The sequence below is a fragment of the Marmota marmota genome, unplaced genomic scaffold, assembly GCF_001458135.2.
Source record: "Marmota marmota marmota unplaced genomic scaffold, marMar, whole genome shotgun sequence".
Lineage (NCBI taxonomy): Eukaryota > Metazoa > Chordata > Mammalia > Rodentia > Sciuridae > Marmota > Marmota marmota.
The window spans coordinates 16,355,946-16,383,115 of NW_026000016.1; the positions used below are offsets into that span (position 1 = coordinate 16,355,946).

General features: G+C 35.5%; 1 protein-coding gene across 1 annotated transcript in view; it reads left to right on the forward strand.

The window, feature by feature from the left end:
• The window catches only part of Kmo (kynurenine 3-monooxygenase), a 48,964-nt gene extending 22,249 nt beyond the window's left edge, over positions 1 to 26,715 (forward strand). The window contains exons 4-15 of the mRNA XM_015483537.2: positions 2,119 to 2,208; positions 5,481 to 5,529; positions 9,672 to 9,759; positions 11,531 to 11,696; positions 14,882 to 14,953; positions 15,743 to 15,864; positions 17,868 to 18,015; positions 20,115 to 20,172; positions 23,022 to 23,104; positions 25,106 to 25,207; positions 25,298 to 25,357; positions 26,370 to 26,715. Coding sequence (XP_015339023.1) covers positions 2,119 to 2,208; positions 5,481 to 5,529; positions 9,672 to 9,759; positions 11,531 to 11,696; positions 14,882 to 14,953; positions 15,743 to 15,864; positions 17,868 to 18,015; positions 20,115 to 20,172; positions 23,022 to 23,104; positions 25,106 to 25,207; positions 25,298 to 25,357; positions 26,370 to 26,480 — 1,149 coding nt within the window. The 3' untranslated portion in view covers positions 26,481 to 26,715. The remainder of the gene's footprint in view (positions 1 to 2,118; positions 2,209 to 5,480; positions 5,530 to 9,671; positions 9,760 to 11,530; positions 11,697 to 14,881; positions 14,954 to 15,742; positions 15,865 to 17,867; positions 18,016 to 20,114; positions 20,173 to 23,021; positions 23,105 to 25,105; positions 25,208 to 25,297; positions 25,358 to 26,369) is intronic.
• The last annotated feature ends 455 nt before the right edge of the window (positions 26,716 to 27,170 follow it).

Genomic DNA, 27,170 nt, shown 5'->3' on the forward strand with positions numbered 1-27,170 from the left:
TGAGGGGAAAGGGAAAAATAATACAAGGGGGACAAATGAATGTCAGTAGAGGGGGTAGACAGAGAAGGAGGGGAGGGGAGGGGAGGGGGGATAGTAGAGGATAGGAAAGGCAGCAGAACACAACAGACACTAGTATGGCAATATGTAAATCAATGGATGTGTAACTGATGTGATTCTGCAATCTGTATATGGGGTAAAAATGGGAGTTCATAACCCACTTGAATCAAAGTGTGAAATATGATATGTCAAGAACTATGTAATGTTTTGAACAACCAACAATAAAAAATTAAAAAAAAAAAAAGAAAGGTGTAATATACTGGACATACTATTTTCTGTCGTTTTAGCCAGGGGTTACAAACTTTCTGTAAAGGGCCAAATAAAAACATTTTATGGTAACTGGGCTATATATTGTCTTTATTACATTTTTTTCACTTATTGAAAATGTTTTTAAAATCCCTACCTCATGCATTGAACAATTTTTTTAAAAAAAAATTATATCCTTGCAAAAATTACTAACAAATTCCAGTAAAAAAATATTAGCCAATTTCTTTCACTTGGTAAAATTGCTCAGTTTGAAACACTAAAGGCTTTGGTCCTTGACTAGTAATAGAGTTAATCTCCCAGCTATTGCTAATAAGACTTCTAGACACACATGGAGCCACATTGGTTATTGCTCAGTACAACCATTAAATCTGGAGGTTTGTGTAATGCTTTGCCAGGAAAGCCTCATGTTTACTTGATGACTAATGCTAACCATCATTCTGTGTTGCATATGCTGCCAGAGAATTTTAGTGTACCTGCTGGTTCAAATTAAAATTTAAAAAGACTAAATACCATGTAAGAGATGATATAAAGTTTATGGGTTTCTGCATTCTTGTTATTTTCTTCTGTCAAGAAGGTCTTTGGTACAGATAAGACTGTTTTATGTCAAGCTGGATATAAACCATTCAATTCCTTATGCTTTCATTTACATAAATTTTCAAGAAGTCTCTCTTCTTGCACAAGTCTAGTCACTGAATGTAAAAGGTTTTGGATAATAAGCATCAAGTAAACAACTTCTGCAAGGAGGAATTGTTTTTTCTTCAACAGAAGTCTTTCTAAGGGACTTGCATCCTACGAAATTGAATATTTAACCGCAGTTATTTATGAGTGTTAAAATGCCCATGGGCTAAAACAAAACAAAAATCTGTATCAGTGGATTAATCCACTATTAAGTTACAGCTCTCATAAACTAATCATTTCACCCCTGGACATTCTTGCACTGTCTTACACATGAGCTTTTGGGGGACATCTCATATCTAAATCATAACATGTTTTGCTACAAAAATAGTGTTTGATTTTGAGATGATGCACCAGACCCAGGAAGTGTTAAATGATATGCAGCATTTGTGCCTTATACTACCTGATTAAAATTTGAAAACTCCTGAACTCTGAAACCAACAAGCCCCATGGTTTGAATAAGGGATTGTGAACCTACAGTAAAATTCCCCGACATGGACTTATTATTATGTAACCTCCGATTATCATGAAATTTGGAAATGTAAAGAGAAGTGGCATATTTTTTTCTTGATAATACTATTACTTCCACTGACAATATGTCTTTCTTTTTTCACCTGTGGTGCTAGGAATCAAACTCAGGCCTTCACAGGTGCAAGGCAAGCATTCTACTATACCCACAGCTAGACAGTGTGTCTTAGAATTGATCATATAAATAAACATGAGTGCTATTTGCATTCCTACAGTTGTTATCCAAATAGCAATAGCCTTGCATAAGAAAACCCTTTGCACTAAACTTCAAGAGTCCCAAGTTTTACCCCTCAAGATGTCCCTTTATGTCATTATGAGGAAATCACTTAACCTCTTTAATTGTAAAACATTCTCCCTAATCTGTGATGTTTGGTTTGGATCAGATCAGTCAATTAAAAGATCTAAACTTGGAAAAAAAAACAACTAAAAATTTCAGGAACAGTTTTCACTGCATATGTTGTTATTATACTGGGTTTCAAGGGTCCTTTGTAGTTATTAATATTTGAAAATTACATTTTAAATTCAATGTTTATCTTATTTGCATGACGTCATATTATAGTAATTGAAATCACTATTTCTGGCTCATTTCAGGTTATATCCCAAGGTGTTCCCATGCGAGCAAGAATGATTCACTTTCTTTCAGGAAGAAAATCAGCAATTCCCTATGGGACAAAGTCTCAGGTGGGTTTACCCTGAAGATAATGATTTTCACATTGATCAAAACTAGGCCTCATATGAAACCTGCCTTTTGCTGGTTGGCTCCTCCTTTTCTCTCCAGCCCTACCTTTGACATTGCCCACTTCAGTCTAGACTCCAGGAACATATGTACTCGTTAATAAGCTAATTCATAGGAGATGCTCAAAACATGACCCAGACCATAATGCACATTCAAAAAGAATTCATTATGATTACTGTTCTTACTGTTAGGCCATTTCTTGTCTTTATGCTTTGCTCCTGCTGTTCAGCTGCCTGGGATGCCCTTTCCCTCCCATGTTCCTTTACAATTAGAGAAAATTAGTATGTTATTTGTTGTCAGTCATAATGGACAAGAACAACTCTGGAGAGTTTTATAATGCTGTTGCCTTTCCCTAACTAACCTTCTTGCCCCAAAGTTGCTTATAATAGAATGTATAAAATGAACCATAAATGCTTTCAGTACTCCATAATTTCTAAAACAACGGACGCCAGATGGTGATGAAGAGTTTATGAATGAAAATTCATTTTCCTGCCTTGTGTTTTTCTTATTTTTCACATAGTAGCAACAACAACAACAAAAAACAAAACTGTGGAAACTATATATTTTCATCTAATTATGCCTTCTGAGTTTGTTTTCTCAAGATAGAATGAATGCACTAAAACACACATCAACAAGAGAAAAATTCCAACTTGCTTTATTGTTACCCAGGATTGTCTTATTAAGCACAGTGAGGTTCGTATTGTTCCAAGCAGAATTCCTGTTGCAGGTAGATCTCAGACTCACCTGGGACCTTGTTAAAATGCAGAGTGATTCAGCAGGGATGGAGTGGAGGCTGAGGTTCTGCAGTTCTAAGAAGCTGCCAGCTGGGGTTGATGCTGCTGGTCCACAAACCACGCTTTGAGTAGAGAGAAGTGTGTGTGTATTGGGTGGTGGGGAGGGGGCGGTAGAGGAAAAGACAAAAGAGAACAATAAATCCACAAGAGGGTAAAAGTGTTGGTGAAAGTTCCCGTATTAGAGGCCTTTACTGTATTATTAAGAAGGAGGAAATGTCCCTTCCCCCATCATTCCAGCTACTTCTGGATTCTTAAGAACTGAGTTAATACTAAATTTACAGCCACCCCTCTCCCTATAGTTTTTGCATCATTATATCTCATTCTAACATAGGGGCCTCCTTGGCCTGTAAGAACTACATAAAGTTGGTATTAACCACTCAGTTGCACAGCCTGTGAAAGTACAGAGCCATTTCCATGAACCCAGGATTTCTTCCCAGGGAACCTACCTTTCCTTGGCTTCCTCTGCCACTTGGCACCGACTCTCATGTGATATTGGCTGTGTACCACAATAATCCAGTCCTGAAATTCACCCTTTCACTTACTCAAAAGGCCTGTGAATCTGCTGATTTATGTGTCATGGAGGGACCACTTTGTTCAAGGAACACAAACAATTTAGAAATCTTCCATGTGCAAAATCTGACTTATAAAACCTTTCTGACCCCCTTCTCTGGCTTTCCTCTTCCAGCTGTATTTTATTGTTTGTTCATTAGTCCTTTTCCCCATGAAGCATTCAGACTCTTCCTGTCTGACTGCATCTTGCCGCCTTCCTCCCAAATTGCCCTGGGAACTGTCAAAATACTGTCTAATATACAGAACAGATCTGAGCTCGCTCCCAAATTTATATTTCTAAGCCCCTACGCTCAAAATAGAGAAAGGGTACCCTGCACCTTATTATGAAGCGTTCTTTTCTGAAGGAACTGGGGATGGAGAAAGCAAACACTTTTTTTCCCTAACATATTTGAAATAGCACCACAACTATTGTCTTATGAATTCCCAAAGGAGACTTTTTTTTTTAACTTTTCTATGTTTTATTAGTAGTGTCTTTTTGGTTGCAAAAGCCACCTTATACCTCTTGACTTATTTATTCTTATTTGTTCTTCAAAAAATCAGCATTTCAGAATAGGTAGTTATAACACAATACTATTCAAAGATCTGAGGTAGACTGGTGTCCCTGCAGCACTGATGTGTCTGTCAGTTCTCAAATAATGCAAGCATCAACCAAACCTGACAACTAACATGGAAAGGATTTTCCCCCACATTAATGTAAATGAATCTTCATAATTTGACTGTTTCTTGACATACTTTGAACAACACATTTGGTTTCCATTGAAAAACTGATTAATGACATAGAAGACCAGAAAATAGAACCATACAGCAGAGAATGAAGAGGTTCATTTTAATTTACAGCAAAGACAGGAAACTCCTCCATCATCATTACCACTGTGGTATGACCAACTTATTTTACAAAAGTTTAGATTCAGTTGTTAATGTAAAACTTTTACTTTGGGATAAGCTACAGATACATAAATTAATATTTATGTGTTAAAAATATTGTGACATCTCAAGAAAAATTATATGCTTTAAATATTTAAAGCAATAGATTTACCTTAATTCCAAGGATACATTGTAGTTAGCATAGGCTCTAAGTAGGTACTTCTATATAAAATAATAAATATTAAAAAATAGATTTTATAAGTGCATTATATAAAGATGAATATAAACCAAGCTGAATTTGTTACTATATATTTATTATTGTACTTACTTTATTTTTTCCTTCTGTTTCTAAACTAATCTAAAATTAAAACACTTTAACAGTTGCCTTAAAGTGTTGAGGGTCCTAGGCACTGTGCCTACCTTGTCTCATGGGACTGTCAACCCTGCTGAATTTTCCTATGAAATCAGAAATAACCAACATATGTTCCAGTGAGGTTTAATCCTGTCTCTGCCAACCTCCAGCCTCACCACAACCAAATCTAACACATACGTACACACACACACACACACACACATACACACACACAATTTTTATATTCACATGAAAGCCTACGGTAGTCTTTACATTTCTTCTAGTGATGCTATTATTACTGAAGTGTCCCAACAGCTAAATTTAGTTACCTAAGATGAAAATATTTCATTTATGACTCATTGTTAAAGTGAAATTACCTTAGTGAAATAATATTTCTTGTACCTACAAGAGAAGGATTTAGTTTTTAATCAAACTTTGAAAAAAATCCTAGTTAAAACTTGGGCATGTATTAGTACATGTATTTGGTTAAAGTGCTTTTTTAAAAGATCACTCAACTCAATGGTTATAAAACTAAGCTTGCAACCTATGCTAAATGATAAAAATTTCCTTTTGCTGAGTAACTTAGAATTATATTTTCTAGTCTGTAGAAACAGTTTCTACTCTGTTTCTCTTGCAGTATATTCTTTCCATAAGCAGAGAAAACTTAAACAAGGATCTACTGACTGGTAAGTCCGATGCTTTTATTTACCAGGTTGAGGACAGCACACTCATCTTGTCACATGATTTTGGGGGATTTTTCTTACTATTGCTTTTTATGGGTTATAAAGAGAAAGGTTATGTACATTTTAATGTCCTTGAAAAGTAGAAGTAATGCAACCTTCAGTGTCTCTTTTTGCTCTTATCAATTATTTAAAGAAAACTATTTGTTCATTGTGCAAATTCCTGTTGTCTCTTAGGCACTAGCATGAATGAGTGCTCACTCTTGATGAAGAACTCACAGTCAAAAGGGACAACAGGGGGCTGGGGTTGTGCTCAGCGGTAGAGCACTTGCTTCACACATGCAAGGCCCTGGGTTCGATCCTCAACACCACATAAAAATAAATAAATAAAGGTATTATGTACAACTAAAAAATAAATATTTTTTTTTTTTAAAAAAAGGGACAACAGAATGGTCAATTTTGCAAAGTGACATGATTAGATGTACATTTCAGAAAGACAAGAAGCAGTGTGGAGGCTGAGAGAGGGTTGCAATCTTGAGGGCATTGTCATATCCCTGAATGAAAAAACAGGGCCTGGTTAAGCAACATGTTGGAGGGGAGGGTGTAGATTAATGATATTTGTAGGAGACCAAAAGAGATAAGGGATAGAGGAGGCTGAGAAAGAGGAACGCGTACAATATAACCCTGAGGTTTCTAATTTGAGTAACTAAAAAGGCTTGCTCATTAATGGAAAAGTCACTGGATTATAAATTAAATTTGTAGTTTGGATAACCAATCCAATCATACCCCATGCACCTTTTGGCCTTTACTAACTTTAAGCATAGATCATTATAGTTTCTTCTCTTCAGTATTTGTACTAAACAGATTCATCTCCAGAAACACAAGACGCTTAAGAATTTCTTCTCTTTTAAACCAATTCCTCTTGATGTAGTCCAGCAACCTCCCGTCTTCAGGGGGCAGAGGCTCAACATGATCTGTCTTTGCTTCCCTACAGTCCCCTCACAGAGAGTTTGTAACATGTCTGTCAGGATGAATTGAATTAATTGAAATGAAATGAAATGAAGTGAAATGGATTGAAGAATTGAAGAGATTCAATTGAATGATTTGGGGGAATCATTCTAGCTAATTCATCAGGAACTTTGGAAACAGTGCATGGAATTCTTAATTCCATTCCTTTAATTAAATTTAGCGGACTATCTTTTGGATAGATAGGTGAGTAAGGTGGGACTGCTTGGTGAGATGTATTCATAATGAACCTAAGAAAGCAAATAAACTGCAAGCCAGTTTTTAGCAGTATAGTAGACCTAAGACAACCTCTTTACAGAAATCTCTAGCTTTACTAAGATAAAAATAATAATAAACATTCTTCGAAGCATCAGGCTTATGTGCATTGATTTATATAACTCTGTCAACAACTATGTGAGATAGGAATTATTTTTTAATCTCAATTTTATAGATGGTGAAATGGAGGCTTAGAGATATTAGGTTACACTGTTAATAAGTAGTAGAATCTGGATTTGAACTTGAGTCTGTTTATTCCAAAGTCCATGCTTTTAATTACTCAGTTTCCGCCTCTAATATCAATGAAACACCTGCTAATACTAAGGCGCTAAAACATGGGGAAAGTACAATCTAGTGGTGCACAGGACATAGTTTATAAACACAATGAATATATTAATAAAATGAATGCTGATTCTCTTAACTCAATCTTCACTTGGCATATAAAATTCTGCATTTCTTTGCAAGGCATAAGATGTGTGAACCATACATATTCAGCCAATTAAACATGCTCATTTCTCTCTAACTAAACAACCTCCTGTTGGAAAGGATTGCAGCTAAATTGTATCCCTGCATCAACATTTCATGCAGGATTGTTTCATGGTTCACTGTTCTCTGGAATGTTATTAATTGTTAAGCAAAACAAGACAGAAAAAGAATGTGTGATCAGGAAGTGTGATTAAATCCTTCATCAAGCCTGTTGAAACTGGCTTTTCTTTACTTGCAGTATTTCTCAGGGCCTTTATTATACCAGTTAGCACTGTGGACTTTCTAAAGCAGCTGGGGCCACAAATATCAACCACAGGTGTAATTTGCAGCTTTACATAAATAACACTTAAAAAATATTAAAAACGAGTGAAATAAAATTTAATAATACTTACTGTATATGTATATTTTAATGCTAGGAATTGAAGCCAGGGTTTTGCATGCCACTGGGCAACATCCCCTGACCTTTAATAAAATATATAAACCTAAGATGTTTAAAATATTTTCATTTCAATGTATAATCAATATAAATTATTCATGAGCTATTTTTATTGCTGTATGCATATGTATGTACATATATATTAAGTTGTCAAAATCCAGGGCATGCAACATATCTCAATTTGGACTAGCCACATTCCAAGCATATTTCATGTGACTGGGGACCAGCACAGGACAGCTCAAGGGAGCCAGAGTGTTCAGTATTTCTCTACATCTTTGACTGCAGAACCGGTTTTTTTTTTTTTTTTTTTTTTTTAAGGATCATATCCAAAACCAGTGTTTGGTGGAAAAATTTGAGTTGCACAATGCTATAAATTTGTGTAGAAAATTAAATTAGTAAAAAAAAAGTTTATTCTATGAACACCCTTCATATTTGTAAAATGGCTTCTCGGCTATCAGGTAAACTCTGATTTCTGTCAAGTTATTTACCAGAAGATTTTTTTATATACATAGATAAATTTCTTTGGCTTAGCAACTCTTATATTTAAATATTCACAAACTTCCAATCTGATATTCAAGACTCCTAAAATCTTCGGACCTTAAAACAAATCCAACAAAACGCGGCGGAAGAAGACAGACTGAGATGAAATGGAGAGATAAATTAGGAATATTGAGTTGGAAGTCAGAAACCCGTATCTCATTTCCTCTAATTTTTTTCAAATTCAGTAATTTTAATTTAATTTTTGACATCCAAAAACCAGTACATAATTAATGTATACAATTTGATGGACTTGTACTTAAATTTTTATTATGTGTGAACTCAAGGATTTTACCTTTTCTTCCAGGATTCTGAGTACTCTAAGATGAAGGGTTTTGAACTAAGTCATCTCCAAGATTTATTCCAGCTCTAATACCTGTATTCTGATTTGTACTTTTAAAAACAACAGATAGCCTACTTATAGATCTTCTATTCACGAGCATTAATAGGGTCAAAAATCACTATTGGACTACTGTAATAAAATTTGATTGTTAGTTCAGAAAATAAAATTCACTCTGTTTTATAGATTATTACCAAGCAAAGAAAAAAAAGCAATAAAACTATTTATTCAACCGTATTTCAAAACTTTTTTGCTCTTTTCCCTCCTTATATGTTTCAAAGCTTCTTACTCCTTACACCTTTTTCCCTCCTAACAATTCCAGTGGTTCCCCCTCCCCCAAACCCCAGCCCTAGGGATTGAACTCACTATCACTAAGTTATACCCCAACCTTTTTTATTTTTTATTTTCAGACAAGGTCTTACTAAGTTGCTTAGGCTGGCCTCAAACTTGGGATTCTTCTGCCTCAGCCTTCCAAGTTACTGGAATTAAAAGCATGTGCCACCAGGCCTGGCAATATGCCAGTGTTTGATTCCAGAAAAAAAAAAAAACTTAACAACAAATCAATAGTCTATACTTGTGACAATTTGAATTAGAAGTCCAGAGGACTTGCTAAAAAGAGATAGCAAGACATGTATAATATGAGGAAAGGAGTTTGGCTGAATATCTCTAATCATAATAAAACCTTAAATTGGAGCTAACTTTTGAAATATGATGCCTGTTTCTTTACAAGGGCAGGGCACTAACAATTACTGGAATGCAAGAGTTTGCAGAAATGCAATTGTGTGTGTGTACATGTGTATGTGTGGGTGTTGTGCTGGGAATATAACCCAGGACCTTGTGCATGCTAGGCAAGCCCTCTACCACTGAGCTCCATATTTTTAAAAACTGTGAGTATAACTGATTTTTATTTTGAATTTGCCAAAATTTGTTGAACTACCATTTTAACAAATTTGTTTTACATTGTTAAGAATAAATATATTATATTCTTCCCAGAAAATGATTAAAATTCAATTTGATCAAGTGAAGCAATTGAAATGTCTGTTCAATTTCCCTTCTTTGTTTCCTCAGCTGTTGAGAAACACCCCAATGTGAAAGTGCATTTTGGCCACAAGCTGGTAAAGTGCAGTCTCGAGGAAGGGATGGTCACAGTGCTTGGGTAATCAATGGGGCAAGTTCTTGACTGCTAGAAGGTGGAGGGGTGGAGGCCTGGAATGGAGATTTGTATCTGTAAACTTTGTTCTTTGTCTCTTTTGAAAGAGTTAAATGATTACTAAAAGGGTAATTCACACAGTTTCTAGACTCAAGAAATTTTAGATTGAAAATAGCCTCTGGGTGCCTACTGAATACCAGCACCAGTGATTTGTCTTGATTTTCATGCTGTCTCATCTTCCTATAGTCTTTAACACTGGAGACCACTCTGCTTCCAACTCTCTCTTTCCTGGAAATAGGTGACCCTGGCTACCCTGTTTCTTCTGTCCTCTTTCTGGGTACTCTTTCTCTGCCTCACCTTGGCTGACTGTATTTTTTCTACTATTCTAAGCATGGTAGCTCATTCTTGGGATCCCCACTCATGACTTCCACAACCACTCATAAAACGATGTGGATTTAAAATGAGCATCTCTAGTCCAGGCCTCTGTTTTCAAATTCTCAATCCTTATTAAAGTCCTAATCAATGAATGTTAATTTCTCAACCACAGGTGCATCTTGCCATTATTTCAAATAATCCATGTCTTAATCATCTATTTCTCCCCAAACCTTTCCCATTCCTGTCTTCCTTGGTATCATTACCAACATAATTAGAACTATTCTTGATGTGACCTTTTTCCTATTTTTACCCATTAAAACTGTAAACACACTGCAGTCTGTCTTGCACCCCACTGACTTGCAGGTCTGAATTCCTTCTTCCTGCTGCCCAGCAGTGTCCTGCTCTCATCCTGCACATGTGAGCTATTGCTATTACCTGTATTTTGCCTCCACTTCAAATTTTCTTAAGTGAGTTTTCTTAAATTACCACTCTTAATACATTATCCTTCTACTGGAAAAATTTATTTTTCCCTTTGCAGTAAGTATTTAAACCTTTTATCTTTGCATCCTGATTTTTTTTCTCCCCTCCATACATTTGACATTTTACAGATTATCCCTACAAATCTATGGGCTCCTTATCCATAGATTCAGCCAATTTCAGATCAAAACTGAAAAAAAAAATTGCATCTGTACTGAGCATGTACAGACATTTTTTTTTGTTATTATTCCCTAAACAACACAAATCTTTACATGGCATTTACATTGTTTTAGGTTTTATAAGTAATCCAGAGATGAACTAAAGAAGATGGGAGGATGTGCATTGGTCATATGTAAATCCCACCCTATTTTACATAAGGAAATCAGCAAATTTTGGTATCCTGGAACCAACACTGAGGAATAAAGAGGGACAACTGTATTCTAGTGTTAAGCTTATCTTCTGATACCCTTTGCTCAAGCCAAACTTGTTAATCCTAGAAAATCCTGATCACATCCATGCAGTTGTTCATACATTCATTTATACATCTGGAATGTATAAAAGTACTGTTCATTCATGCACTTGGAACACCTTACCCTTTTCTCAAGATTCTCTTCCTTCATGCAGAGAAACCAACTCCTTGTCACACTTTCATGGGCTAACAGGTCTTCAATAATCAGTACGTTTGTCTATTATTCTCATTCTCATAAGCAAAACCATTACTGGGATAAGTGTTTTCACTTTAATTTTATATCTACTAACTCAAAGCTCTACATTAGGCACATGAAAGTGAATTTTTTGATTTACCCATTGATCTACTACTTTTCATACCTTAAGAGAAGTACATCATCATTTTCACCAGATTATTTTTGTGGTGGTGGTGGTGGTGGGGGGGAAGGGAATGGTGATGATTCATTCTGTTTTTCAGATCTGAAAAAGTCCCCAAAGACATCACTTATGACCTCATTGTAGGATGTGATGGAGCGTACTCAACGGTTAGAAATTACCTCATGAAGAAACCCTGCTTTGATTACAGTCAGCAATACATTCCTCATGGGTACATGGAGTTGACTATTCCACCAAAGAATGGGGATGTAAGTCCCTTTCCCTTTCCACATCCCTCTCCCTAGGAGCGAAGGAGAGTATTCTAGTGTAGTGGCTCTTAGTGACACGTCTTGAGCAGTTTGAGGTCTACCACAAGAACTTTGTAATTGATAGCAACAGATGTACAGGTATCGCTTTAATAACATCATTATATCACTCTCACTCAATCTTTTGATATGCTTTCTTGAGTGAGAAAGAAAAGAGTATAGTTTTAACCACTCTACTGGAAACACACATCAGATTTGTATTATTATGATAATGTCATTTGTCTATGTTCTCTTGGGAAAAGAAAACAGATTGGGACCCAATTCTCCAGTACACTGACAATCCAAGATATTTATAACCATGATTTAATTAAATGTTAAATAATAAATCAAATAAACTGTTGCAAAGAGATTTTCATTGTGTTTTCTCATTCCCTAGTATTTCTGTTAAACAATAAGTGTCACCAGAGGCAAATAAGTGTATGCAAATTTTTACATAAAATTTGTTTTCATACATTTTATTTTTAAAAATAAAAATTTTATTTTAAAATATTTTAATATTTTACATGTGAAATGAAATATATCTTTAAAGTATAAAATTAAATTTAAAAAATTTAAAACATTCTAATATTTTAAATATATAATAAAAATTTAAATTTTATTTGTTTTGTCATTACCAAATAACAATAGGAACCTGTTAAGGATAATTAAAATATTAACAAAAGCAATAAGAATTTTGACTTCTAAGTAGGTGACAGTAAATGCTTGATTTGCCTACAAAATAGTCATTTTAAAGGTGCTGACTTAATCTATCCTAGCTAGTCAGTTTGGGACAGCTAGTCAGTTTGGGACAGTGGTGTTACATACCAGCCAACTGTATAGGTCAGTCAAATCCATTTTTCAACGTTTTATTGCCTTTTTTATTTCTTACTACTGGTCAAAAATATATTCATTAATTTTTCAGCGATTACTTTATGGTTTTCAGGTGGGTCCTATTCTGGATTTTTCAGGGTAACAGAATTCTGTTGAAAAATTGTCCTAGACTTAAGTAGAATAGTTCCTACCAAAGTAGATTTAAGACAGCCATTTATTTTCTAACTGTAGATAATTAATAGTAAAGATTATGAATTCTTTTTTTTTTTTCAAACACACTCTTTTATGAAAGAGTGCTTTTTCTGTTGTTTGTTTGCATTTGTTTTTGAGATGGGATCTTGCTGTGTGTCCCAGGCTGTTCTTGATCCTCCTACCTCAGCCTCCCAGGTAGCTAGGACTACTTAGCCATTTAGAAAGTGCTTTGACATGGCAATATGACTCAGACATGGGAACATTTTTACATGAAACCCCCAAACCCATGAAACTTTCTCGCTTTTCCTCTCCCCTACCCTTTTCTTTCTTTTACCTAATGTGTATACAACAGACATTTGAACTCTTATCTCTGGTGACTAGAGTGGGAATGAGAGGTTGGTTAAAAAAAAAAAAAAGGTCTTTGGGTTCCTGTGTGTGTGTGTGTGTGTGTGTGTGTTTTGTAGTGCTGGAGATGGAACCCAGAGCTCCCCACACGTTAGGCAAGTACTGTAGCACTAAGCTATACCTCCAGTCCTGGAGGTTCATCTTAAAAGTTGTTTTTGTATCCATAACAAACTATTTTGCCTTGTCATTTTATGTTTGGAGGTACTTATGGTGAGTGGACTAATGGGATTTTGCTGAGTCTGACCTGGGGATTGCTATTCCTAAGGATATCTACTGAGAGCATGATTTGGTAATATAGAGGCTGAATATTTAAAGGATTATTATTTTCTAGGATCATGGAGTATGTGTGAATATAAGTATGTTCTTGGCATCCTACTCTCTCTCTATCTCAATGACATAGAAACCATTTTCTGAGGAAGACAGAAAATATATATTATATTCCAAACTATTCTAATTACTGTTGCAGTGAATGACAAACAAAATTGGTTTCAGTTGTTAATTCTCCTCACTCCTTAGCTTTTGGAGTTTTAATGGCAACATGGTCACAGATACAAAAGATAGCAGGAAGGGAAGGGAAGGATGTTTTCTTCTTGCAGGCTGGCCTCCTCAGGACCCTCCTAAAATGCTAGGCTCATTTATGCCCCCTCTGTCTGGTTGTACACAAAGCCACTGTCCTTTACTTCTTACCTAATCTATGTTTTCCCCCTTTATACAAATCCCTTCTTTTAACCACACCAGCCCCCAAGTACTTCCCTGCCTGGCAGGCACAGACCCTTCTACTAAGACACAAAAAACCTAATAAGTGTGAAAATGCCAGGGTGGACACCTAGCCTGCCTGGACCCTAGCTGACCTAATCCAGCCATCTGCCTGAGTAAGAAATAAGCACAGGATAGAAAAAGGAAAAGTAAATTTTATGCACTTAGATCAAACTGGGAGAAGCAGCTTGATTGTTTCTCCACCAGTCCCACATAAATGGTTAAAGTTTATACAAATAAAAGTCAGGTGACACATATGTAGATTTTGCGAGGCTATGCTTAGCCAGAGAATGTATCAGTTTTAATTTCCTTGGCATCTGACCTCAGCATGAGGAAGATATTTATTCTTCCTCAACTTTTGTTGAGGAAGTTCGGGAGCTCTCTGTTTCAATTACACTGTTCTTTTAGTATTTATTCCACTAAAGAGATAAGACTCCTTCCTACTATTTGTGTTGTGGGAAACAAAATTTTGTTAACCTTGTGAAATTTAAGCTTAAAAATTTTCCTGTACAGTATAAAAAAGTACCAAAATAAGGTCTAAATTATTATGTATATATATATATATATATATATATATATATATACACACTCACACCTATATATCTACCCTCATATATTTTGTTTATTTGTATTATATGTTTTTTACATAAATATATGTGTGTAAATATATATGCATATGTGTATGCATGTATATGGAAAAAGAGAAAGAGAGAAAACATACTATAGCATGTTTTCAATCTTGAATTATACCTGGTATCAAAAACCTACCTAAGGTGGAGCTTATAAAGACAGAATGTAAAGTATTTTCTAACCAACTTCTATTTTGTGTAGCAGCAGATGTGTGTATCACAATGTATATTATATTGATTGAAATTACTGTGAAAACAATATAAAGCAGAGTCAGTTTTATAGATGTGCTATATCTGAGCACTAATCAAACATATATATGCTTTTTATTTCTGCAGTATGCCATGGAACCGAATTATCTGCATATTTGGCCTAGAAATACCTTCATGATGATTGCACTTCCTAACATGGTAGTATATAGAACTTCTTACCAATTCTCATTTTGCATCTATGATGAATGTTTTTTGTTACTTACTTTTGTACCTAGTATGTGAATATCTAATTGATGTCTTCATTGTTTAATCAATTTAGTGATTATATCTGAAAGCTTTAGGTTATTAAGGAAAAACCTGGGAAGGAAGTCCAATTATTTACTTTGGAAAGGAGGTTTAACTTAGTTTAATGAATAATGGCTGTTTATGTGTCATCTCCATCAAAAACAGTCTGGAAGGAAATGCCTCCCCCAGTAAGGTGAAAGAGATTTAGGTTACATATTATGAAGAACCTCCAGCCTTTAAGGTCTGTAAGACATTGGAATATATATTATCCAAAAAGAGCTTGGGTTTTCTTTCATTAGACCCTGAGGCTTTTTTCCTATATAGATCTCATCATCTGTTCTCCGGTTGCTCTTTTTCCTCCTGTTGCTGTTTATCCTGTGGTCCAGTGCCTTTGATACTATCTTAAAAACATGAAAAAGAAAAGAAATAAAATCAACCAATCTATTAGTAATCTAAGGAGTGTAGTGTTTGCTTAGTGAACATGGAAAGTTTAGATGGTAGAACTTCTACTAATAAATAAGCAAGGAAGCCCAGGTGCACCCCTGGGACTTAGCAGAGCTTTCTTCTCGAGATGGGGACAAAGTGATAATGCCTTTTCTATCTGCTTGGACATTCCTTACCAGAGCTCCTTGGTCCTTAAAAGAAGCCCTGCGATTTAGGAATCTACTTTCCTTTCTCACTCTGTTCCTCTTCTTCTCACAGAACAAATCTTTCACGTGCACTTTATTCATGCCTTTTGAAGAGTTTGAAAAACTTCTAACCAGGACGGATGTGCTGGATTTCTTCCAGAAGTACTTTCCGGACTCCATCCCTCTAATTGGAGAGTAAGTTTCAAAATGCACAATTATGCCTTTTGCTTTATTGGTTTGAATTATTCCAAAGTCAAATAAAGGTTATGCAACTTATTTGTTTTGATTAAGCATGACGGATTATGAAGTAACCTGGACAGAAGTCTACATAGAGCAAAAGTCTAAGTGAATGTTCTGCTGTGAGCAGGAATTCTGAAAAAGTTCATGCCATGTCCAGTTTCTCCTGGAAAGACAAGCCACCAGTGTCCTAGGGCTGTCATGTATCTGTGCAGGCTCCTCAGGTTCCTTGGGCTCCTTGGACTTGGCTGTGTTTCCTTCTACTAGGAGACACAGAATAGATACATTTAACAACCTCAGTCTCAGATCCAACACTTACTGGTTATACCAGTTTTCCTGTCTTGGGTCCCTCATGGTAAAATGCTGATAAATAATAGTACCTAACCCGAAGCATTACTATGAGGAGTCAATGAGATCATGCTTACAAATCATTTAGCACAGGACCTGTAGACATTAAGTTATGCACAATTGACAGCTGATTGTATTAGCTTTCTGGCTTTAGATCTGCTGCTACTCTAACCTATGTATGTCATTACCCTTCCTTTGGACCAGGTTGTGTACTCTCAGAAGGGCCCGTCCTCCCATTGACTTTTCCTCCTGGAAACCAGCTCTGTTTGTGCACTAATGATATCCTTATGAAGGCAACCCAATGCTGCCAGAAGAATATATGTTACTCTGTTCAGACTGCTATAACAAAAATCCCATAGACTAGGTGGCTTATAAATGATAAAAATCTATTTCTCAGAGTTCTGGAGGCCTGGAATGTCCAAGAATAAGGTGCCAACAGTTTCAGTGTCTGATGAGGGCCTGCTTCCTAGTTCATAGAAGGCAGTTTCTCCCTGTGAACACACACGGTAGAAGGAACGAGGGGGTCTCTCTAGAGTCTCTTATGAGGGCATTAGTCACATCTCATGGGGGCTCTGCTCTCATGATCTAATCACCTCTCAAAGGCCAAACATCATTACATTGAGGATTGGAATTTCAACATATGAATTTTACGGAAACATAAACATTCAGGCTATAATTGAGCAGGATTTTAATATTACTTCTGCCCCTTATTTTCTTGAGTTTCACCTTTAAAATCATAATTCCTACTTTTTAGGGTAGTTAAGAAAATCCAATAAACAAGGAGGAAGGTATAGTTCACTGTTGGCCCTTAAAAATTGCTAGTTTACCTACTTTTCCTGTAGACAAAAATCAGTCTGTATTGATCTCTCTTTCTCAAACATGGAATGTGTCTGCACATCACATTTAGCCCTTATTACTTTTAAAAATTTTCCATGGCTGTTTCTTGCCTCTCCAGTCAGATTTAAGATACTTGAGGGTATGTACTGTTTCTCTATTTATAGCTTTCACAAAGCCCCTATAGATGCATTATAAATGCTAGAGGGTGTTTTTGTTTGTTTTATGTCTCGGTCATCATGTTGCACAATAAATTTCTTGAATTTTTCCTTCTGAAATTTTGTGCCCTTTGATTAACATATTCCAGTCCCCCTAAATACTATTTTGGTTGCTATTGTTCATTTCCAAATACATAGGATTCATATTAATTTTAATTTTGGTTTGCTGTAGACTAATCAAATGCATAGTAGCATTTGTTCAATATTTCCATAGAATGCTAAAAAATATACCAATGCATTTAAAAATTCCATGACCTATGTGCATGATATTGTCTTCATGACATCACATATGACACAGAAATATTTCAAATTGTTCAAATGTGGTCAAGCTTGTTCTTTTGGGATATGATTAATATTGTGGCAAATCAAGAAGTTAATTAGAACAATGGAATTTTAAGACTGGTAGAAACTTCACTTTTCCCTTTCCTGTTTTCTTCTTGACATTCTTGTGTGTTTTTCAGTAAAATCTTGTATTTAAGAAAAGCCAACAACTTTGAAAGAATCCAGCAGAATTTAATACTAAGTTTAAAGTCTTTTTATTCTGCTTACTTTCTTCCGAAGGCAAGCCCTGGTGGAAGATTTCTTTTTGTTGCCTGCCCAGCCCATGATATCTGTAAAGTGCTCTTCCTTTCACTTTAAATCACATTGTGTGCTGATGGGAGATGCGGCTCATGCCATAGTCCCATTTTTTGGGCAAGGAATGAATGCGGTGAGTTTTTGTTTTGTTTTGTTTTTCCCCTAGGTAGGTTCTAGAAATATTTCCAGGTTAGTCTCAACCTAATTGTCTTAAATAAAAGACAAGTCTAAGATTATCCCCATGTGATAACCAAGAACACAGTCAATTAAACAATTATACCAATTGCTTAACTAGATCAATTGCCAAACTAGTCAGGATTTGGATTATTTGATCCAGTAATCCAATGTAGAAAAAAAAATTATAAAGCATAGCATAGTATTCTGTTCAGTTGAAAAATATATCCATAGCTCAACATTTGGAAACTTGGTTCTCAGTAATTGTAGTTTCCTTTTTTTTAATTAAATTTTAATTTTTTTAGTTGTTGATAAAACTTTATTTTTATTTATTTATATGTGGTGCTGAGAATTGAACCCTGTGCCTCACACATGCTAGGCAAGCGCTCTACCACTGAACTACAACCCCAGCCCTCAAGTCTTAATTTTTAAAATAAAGTTTGCCTAGAGACTATGCACAAGTATATGATATTAGCCTCAAAAACAGGAAAAAATATTCTAAATTATCTGTTTCTTCTCTACTTTTTCTTTCTAAAGGAAAGGGAAAGGGAAACATGATTGACAGGGCTAACTAAATCTCTGAAATGGATTCAATGTTGAATACAACTGCCATCGTGGAAATTTTAATAATCTGGCCAGAAAGAAATTTCAGAAAAAAAATAGTTCTTAAATACTGAACACTATTTACAAAATTCTAATTAATTTTCTGTATATGTGTAAGTATGTATTTACACACACATGCATGCTAGTAGTTTATTAATCATTAGTCATGTTTTGTTTTAGTGATTAGAATATATTCTAAATTTTGAAAAGAGCTTTTTTTGGGGGAGGATAAAAAGCATTCATTAATTTATTTTTTTAAAAAAAGAGCCTTTGAATCTAATCCACTGCATTTTCCACAGAGCAGTGGTAAACATTTTGTATTATTGAAACTTAAGAAGGCATCAACTGTACCATAATGGATTAAGTGTTCAGGTATTAGAAAGTCTGTGTTCAAATCTTACCTCCAAGGTTATTTCACAGTGTATTCTTGTACAACTTACTTTATCTTTACTTTCTAATTTATAAAACTGGTATTTTAATAGTATCTACCTCAGAATTTTGTGGAGAGTAAATGCATTAGTTGAAATGAGAAATTAAAACTGTTATGTGAATCTCATATGCTATCTTTCATTTCTAAATTCCTATGCAATTAAAATCCTGTATTCTGAACTGTAATTTATTTGACAAATAAATTTACTTACTTTAGATGTGATCTCTATAATGGATGTTAAGTATATTTTTTAAATTTTTTATATCTTCTCTAAAATTATAGTTTAATTTGAGCCAGGCATAATGGTGCAAACCTGTAGATGCTGAGGCAGGAGAATCTTCCTGTTTGAGTTCAAGTCCAGCCTGAACAACTGAGGAAGACCCTGCCTCACAATAAAAAATAAAAAGGGCTGGGATGTAACTCAGTGGTACAGCACCCAGGGTCCAATCCCTAGTACCACACACCAAAAAACAAACAAACAACAACAACAAAAACCTTATAGCTTGAATTCCTGGAAAACAGGAAACAGTTTTTGATTTTTCTTTTTCCTCACTAAAATTAGCATAGCACTTTATCAATTTTGATTTAGGAAATTTACTTTAATCTTGAGGTATAGGAACTAAATTAATTTTATCCTATCATTAAATTGTTCTAAATGTAAATCTTAAAGAACTGAATGGTTTAAATATTAAATTCTAAACTTCATGGTAGAATAATATGGTTGTTTGTTCTTTTCAAAGGAGAACTGGAACCCATTGACATTATAGTAGTATAATTTAAATATTTGGTCCTACTCTCTATCACTATAACCATATAAATATGAATTGAGCAAAGGCAGCACCATCAAACATGCAGTTGATGCTTTTATCATCAGTGCCAGGTAACAACTGAAGTGCTGTGTATTGGGTGAAGATAAACAGCTTAAACATTATACTCACTGATGCACATTCTGTTTGAAATTGAGCAGTTTGTAATTTTTAATTTATCGTTTCATTTATTTTTTCTCATTGTTTTTCTTGTTTCAGGGATTTGAAGACTGCTTGGTATTTGATGAGCTAATGGATAAATTCAATAATGATATTAGTAAGTAAAATTTCTCAAATGGTCATGGATTAGCCCTACTGACTAATTGTAAGCCTACTTTTGATCCTCAGTGATCACAAATCCATGATGTGTGTTCCTCATTCAGGATTATAAACTTTTTAGTTAGCAATCTCTGCCATTATTGTTGCCCATCTCAGACAATGGACACCCACCTCCATTTGTTCATGGAAGTCTATCTTAGTCAGTTTTCCATTACTATAAAAAATACCTGAGATAATCAACTTATAAAGAGAAAAGCTTTATTTTGGCTCATAATTTTGGAGGTTTCCGTTCACAAGCAATTGGCTCTGTTGCTTTGGGCCTTTGGTCAGGCAGTATATCATGGCAGGAGCCCATGGCAGAGCAAAAACTGCTTTCTTCATGGCTGGAGGACAATAAAAGAAGAGACTGGAGTCCCCACGATCGATCCCTTTGATGAGCATGTACCTAATGTCACAAAGATTCCCCACTAGCCCCACTTCTTAAAGGTTCAACCAATTTCCAATAGTGGCCTCCTTGGGGGCAAGGCTTTACTATGTGGACCTTTGAGGGACACTTAACAACCCAAACAGTACCAAGCTCATTGCAGCCATCTGTGCAAAGATAAAAGTTCAGAATACCAAAACTAGATGGAGACGTGTTCATTTCTCTTCCTTTTCAACCTAAGTAAAATCCCCTGCCTGCATCCCTTACAGAGCAGCCTCAGAAACACTTCAGTGCTTTCTTGCTTTTTTCCCTATCGAAGTTTGCAGCAAATCAGTCATCTCGAATGCTTTTCCTGATACTAGGCACTCTCCCTGGGACATTGGCAGCTCTAGTGGGTTGGTTTTATATGATACTATGTGACATAATTACACCAGGCCATGCCAAGACCAAGGGTAGGTTAGGACTACAGGCATAGATTTTTGTTACTGTTGTATCATTTCTTTCTGTAGCCGGGTGCCGTAGTGCATGCCTATAATCCCAGTGGCTCAGGAGGCGAAGGCAGGAAGATTCTGAGTTCAACGCCAGCCTCAGCAACTCAGCAAGGTCCTAATTAACACAGCAAGTCCCCAGTACAACCCCCCCCCCCAAAAAAAAGCGAATTTCACCAGGAAATCTCCAGATTTTCCTCAGGTCTCAATTCTTTTATAGTTGTAAAAATCAAGGTCCAAACAAAAAGAAAGGAATGTTGCAGCTGATACTTCCATTTGTCTTTTTTTTTTCAAGTTGTCAATGGACTTTTATTTTACTTCTTTATTTATTTATATGCGGTACTGAGATTTGAACCCAGTGCCTTACACATACTAGGCAAGTGCTCTACCACTGAGCTACATTTGTCTTTTGATTAATTAGAAATTGATTCAGTCAATTTTACAAATATTGAAGTTGTAACTTTTTATGCAAAATTATGAAATTAAATGTATACATAAAAGGTATTGGAAACAATAGCCCAGGAACTGTACAAACTTTCCCTGCTTCCCAGCATCACCTGTTCTCAAAAGGTACCTCTGAATTTAAACCTGTTTCGGATAAGAGGTAGACTAGAAAACCAATCTTGAAGTTTATACCTAGATTTGAATAGTAACTCACAGTCTTAGCTGTGTGATCCTGAGCAAGTCACTTTATCTTTCTAAAACCTTCATTATTTTTCATCTGTAAAGTAGGAATAATAATATGAAGGAGTTGTGAAGAATAAATAAAAGAATCTATGTAAAGCATTAAAAAGAAAAAAAAGAGAGAAATCATGGTATAAAGTAAGTTCATAGTAAATTGTTTGTTACAGTGTTACAGGAAGTCATCAGACACTGCTGCATGGGCCTAAAGGAATTATAGGATGTTAGGGAAACCTTCTCCTTCTCTTCTTCCTCCTCCTCCTCCATTTCCATCTTTCTTTCCCAGTCAGCACACCCAGATGCTCAGGAACTAGAGGTATTTGGCTTCGTTCCTCCTTAGCCCTGTTTTGTATGCAATAATGAAGGTGGATGAAGAATTCATGTATCAGAACACACCGTCATTACTGGTTTTGGATACTAGAGAACAAAGATAAAACAATAGTAATCAAGAGTAATAATCCTAATTAACATTATTGAACATTTAACACACACACACACACACACACACACACACATATATATTTATTTATTTATTTATTCTTGTTTTTTTTTTTTTTAAGCATTCCCTTGTTTGATCCTCACAGAATACATGGAACATCAGTACTAGTCTTATCTCCATTTTACAACAGTGAAATTAAAGTTAAGTAACTTTCCCAAAAACATGTCGTTAGGAAATGGTGAATTGGGACTTGAGCCCAGATTTCCTGACTTTGGAAGTGGCATCTCTAATAACTAGAGTCGTTCAGCTATGTGAATGTAATCTCAGTCATTCACCTTTCAAATATTTCAATATTTCTTGTATACCAGGTTAAGATTTTATATATAAAAACATGGAGCCTGCCTTCTAAGAATTCACGGAAAAATGAGGGAGATGTATTTAAGATAATAAGGTACAGTGAGACAAGTGTGCACAAGAGCCAAACAAACACCAAGAAGAGTGTGTGCAGGTTCTAAGCAGTGCTGAGAGCCACTTACATGGGCTGTTTTCCATTTGTGAAATAAAAAAAATAATGACTTTACCAATAAAGAACTATAATATGTATTATCTTTATTGTAAATCTTATTTAATCTCAATAGGAAATAATCTGTAGACATTTCTCAATAACCATAGATTGTCGATCATACAGAATAGTTATCCATAGTTTTAAAAGGTTAGAAAAAATGTGGGTAGTGAATATACTATTTAATTTGACCTAGATAGAGTCTAGCATGTTTTTATAGACTGTTTTGAATATTATTTAACTTGGTTTCTAGGTATGTGCCTTCCTGAATTCTCAAGGTTTAGAATTCCAGATGACCATGCAATTTCAGACCTATCTATGTACAATTACATAGAGGTAAGTTTTGGCTCCATTCCGTAAAATGATTCACTGATAAGATTAGCAGTAATTTTATTTTTTTGTGTTCCAGCCCAATATCATGCATCATGTCTAAAGACAGGTACAGACAAGAACACACACAGTGGGCTGAGGATGTGGCTCAAGTGGTAGCGTGCTCGCCTGGCATGCGTGCATCCCGGGTTCAATCCTCAGCACCACATACAAACAAAGATGTTGTGTCTGTTGAAAACTAAAAAATAAATATTAAAAAAAAGAACACACACAGTATTCCTTAGACATAAATATGTTACTAACAACAATGACCCACAAAACATCATTTCCATCTGCACTTCAGGGACATTTAGGAGGTAACAAATGACAAAATATCTAATAGTTCATTCTCAGATATTAGACAGTAGAGTTAGTAATAGGCTACTTTAATGAAAATATAATGTGGAGATGTACTAATAACAGAATCTAATAAATGTTAGCTGAGCTTTCCAACCTTAATATTATGAACTGTATATTTAGAGTAGTACTGCATATACTTTAAAGCCTGTGTACTGAATAAAATGTATAATAATACTAAATAAATTCCTGGTTAGAAAGACTAGTGCTTTGAAAAAATACACATTAATTCCATTTTAAACCAATCACATTGTTACAGGGCTAGTGCTTTATGGGAAACTAAGGCAGCATGAAGGGCCCCCTCATCAAACCCTGGTTCTTACAATTGGATCAGAAAGATTTGAGACATGTCACTCAGAGTAACAGGCGTGAATTTATTAAAAGGAATAGGAAAGGGGACATTCTCAAGGGAGAAAGTAGGTCCTCTTAGAGAGAAGAGGGGTGGTATGCCTCTCCTGCCCTCCAGCTTTATTGGGGTTCCAGAGAAATTTCCAGGGAGTTGTACTCAAGTCGACCTTGTGACTTTTGACTGACAGCAGGATGACACCAGACTTTCAAGTCCCTACTGCCATGTCAACTTTGGGTCACTTTGGCCCAGGCTGACTGGTTCTAATTGAAACTTGTTCGTATAGATTTTATAGATAGGGAGAATTATCCTTATCACTCTGAGTTCTGGAATCTGGTCTGTTAATGGTCACAAAAATACCCCCTTCAGGGTAACTTGTGTTTTTGTTGGCTCTTGGGGGCCTGAATTTCTCCTGCAGTCTGCCTTTCTCAGGTAGTTTGCTAATGAATGTAACATATCTTAAGGATTTAGGCTACGCGTAGCTGCAGGTAAATTGTTTTTTAAAAGTGAAAGCATATGGGGTTCAGTACAGTGGGCCCATTTTATAGAATTAGTCCCATAACCTCACATTCCCACTGCTCACATCTCTCTGTTCCCTATCAACATGAAAAGCTTATGACAAGTGATTGTGATTACAGTTTTCAAATAATGAAAAGAAAAATTTACAAGACAAATTGAAGGAAGAGTATTACTGTTTTCCACCTCTTCTGAAGACATAAAGAAATAAAAGTACTTTACCTTGAGCCCAATTTCATATATGGTGAAGGAAGTTCTAGGAGATACTCAAATACTTCATTGATGTATCTTGCCTGAGTCTTTAAAAAACAGATGGCTTTGACAACACAGTATTTGTCCTGTATAAGGAATAATAGATCGAGACAGACATAACTTTAAACAATCACTTGTTGCCATAAGCAATATTACAAATCAACCAAGAAACAACCGAAATTGATTAATCTCTGAGTTCACAGATTACCCATAGGTCTGATTACCCAAGCCCTTTGCTGAAATAGAGTTCCTATACTGACCCCTGACCAAACTAGACTTTCCTAATAGGTTTTGTGTGATCACTGTACATTTTCAAGATAATGTCTTGTACTACTGAAATTTCTTAAAAAGAGTTTGGGAATGACCACTATGAAAATGGGAATTTATTTGACTACCTTGTGTCCAGCCTTGTGCTAAGTTGGAATGAAGAATAATAAATGTAGTAAGGAAAGACATTTTGTTCAAGGTGTTTTTAAAAAAGACTTATATCATTGCAGATGCGAGCACATGTCAATTCCAGGTGGTTCATTTTTCAAAAGAACATAGAGAGGTTTCTCCATGCAATTATGCCATCTACCTTTATCCCGCTCTATACCATGGTAAGGTCTGGATTTAAGACTTCCCCTCATTTTAAACCTCTGTTCAGCCATTGAAGAATCCACAAGAATACTTTTAAAACTTCTCTACAGGTCACTTTCTCCAGGATAAGATACCATGAGGCAGTACGGCGTTGGCATTGGCAAAAAAAGGTGGGAATAAATTACACTATTGAAAAAAAAAAAGCCTGATGTGTTGACAGTATTATGTTTATCTTTATTTCAAGAAAATACAGAAATGATAGGACAAGTACCAACTGTTTGCTTTCCAAACAAAAACTGTCCTGAGTACTCAGAGGGCAGAGTGCCAACTGAACAACATTACAAAGAGAAATTATGAGAGAGATTTTGAAGGGAAGAAATTTGAAAAAGAAACTGAGACCAATATTTCTTGTCTTTTTCCTTTATTTTAGTGATGTGATGTACTCTTGACTTTTTCATCCTGCAATATTCTTATGGGTTTAATTTGTACAGTTGGACAGAACTGAAGCACTTATAAAACACTATCAAATTCCATTGCAATGCTATGGTACGTTAGTTTTGGGCAATTCACCCAGAGATACCATTAAATAGAATTCAAATTCCTGATGATCTGTTTTGCATGGGTGAAATTATAAAAGTTCATAGTTTATTGAATACATAGATATGGAGCTGGGCATGGTGATGAGACTAGCAGGAGGACACAACTGGACCAGAGAAGAGAAGCCTGAAGACACATGATGAACACAGAATTGGGAATAGCAAGTATTTATGTAGAGCTGGAAGGCAGTACATAGGTGTGAGAATGGCTACATGGCCACTGGGGAAGCTGGAGAGGTAAGCCTGAGAGAATCCGAGGGACCAAAGAAGGCTCATAGATTTGGATTTTAGAAAGATCACTTCGCTGTAGGGAGAATGGATTGGAAGGCATCAAGATTTAGCAGTACAAAGATAAATAAAATAGGATCTCTGACCTCAAAGAGATAGAAATATGAAAGGGAGAAAGAAATATCGGCAGACTGTTAGAATGCAGGACAATAAGTGCAGAGAGAGAAATCAGGTCATACAATTTAATTGATTCTTCGGGTTAAAGAACAAAAAGGAAACTGTGTGGGGTGTGAATAAAGTCTATTTCATGATTTTAATTTCTAGATAAATGAAATAAGAGTTCTTGCTGTCCTTACAGGTGATAAACAAAGGACTCTTTATCTTTGGGTCGCTGATAGCCATTGGTAGTACCTACCTACTCCTGAACTACATGTCATTGAGCCCTCTGGACTACCTGAGAAGACCCTGAAACAGGAATCACTTACTTCCAGAATATGGAGCAGGTTTACCTGCAAACTCTATGGAGTCACTAGAACAAATCCCTATTTCATTAACCAGTAATGTAAAGGTCCAAAGGTAGCAAATGTTGGATTTCTTTGTGATCAAAATTAAGTAACAAAAAATATATCTCCGTTGTGTTGTCATATTTAATTCACTATTGAAAGGTAGTTGTTAGCATATAATTAAACTTAATGTTGAATCTCTCTGTGTTAGTTGCAATTGCTCAGGAATAGGGGAAACATTACTTTTTTAAAGTTGCAACATGTAGCTTCTCCATCATGTTTTACACGCTCACATTGGGTCATTCTACATTTTAAAATTCAATGACAAAGATCTCTTTCACTTCTCAAAAAATAAGGCTTTGGAGGCCTCTGGGAAGGCACTCATTGTGTGTGTGTGTGTGTGTGTGTGTGTGTGTGTTTTCTTTAAAGGACATAGTAGGACTCACAATAAGATTGACAACACTTGAGACTAAAAAAAAAAAAAAAAAAAAATCACAGTTTTGCCTAACATGTTAACTGAGCTTTTCATCATCTGGATGGACCTTTTCTAATTGCAAGGCTCAGATTCACTTGATAAAACCGGAAGTATAAATGAAGTATAAATGATTCAGCGGAGTTCCAAAGAGTTACTGAATGAATCTATTTCATTTCCTGGT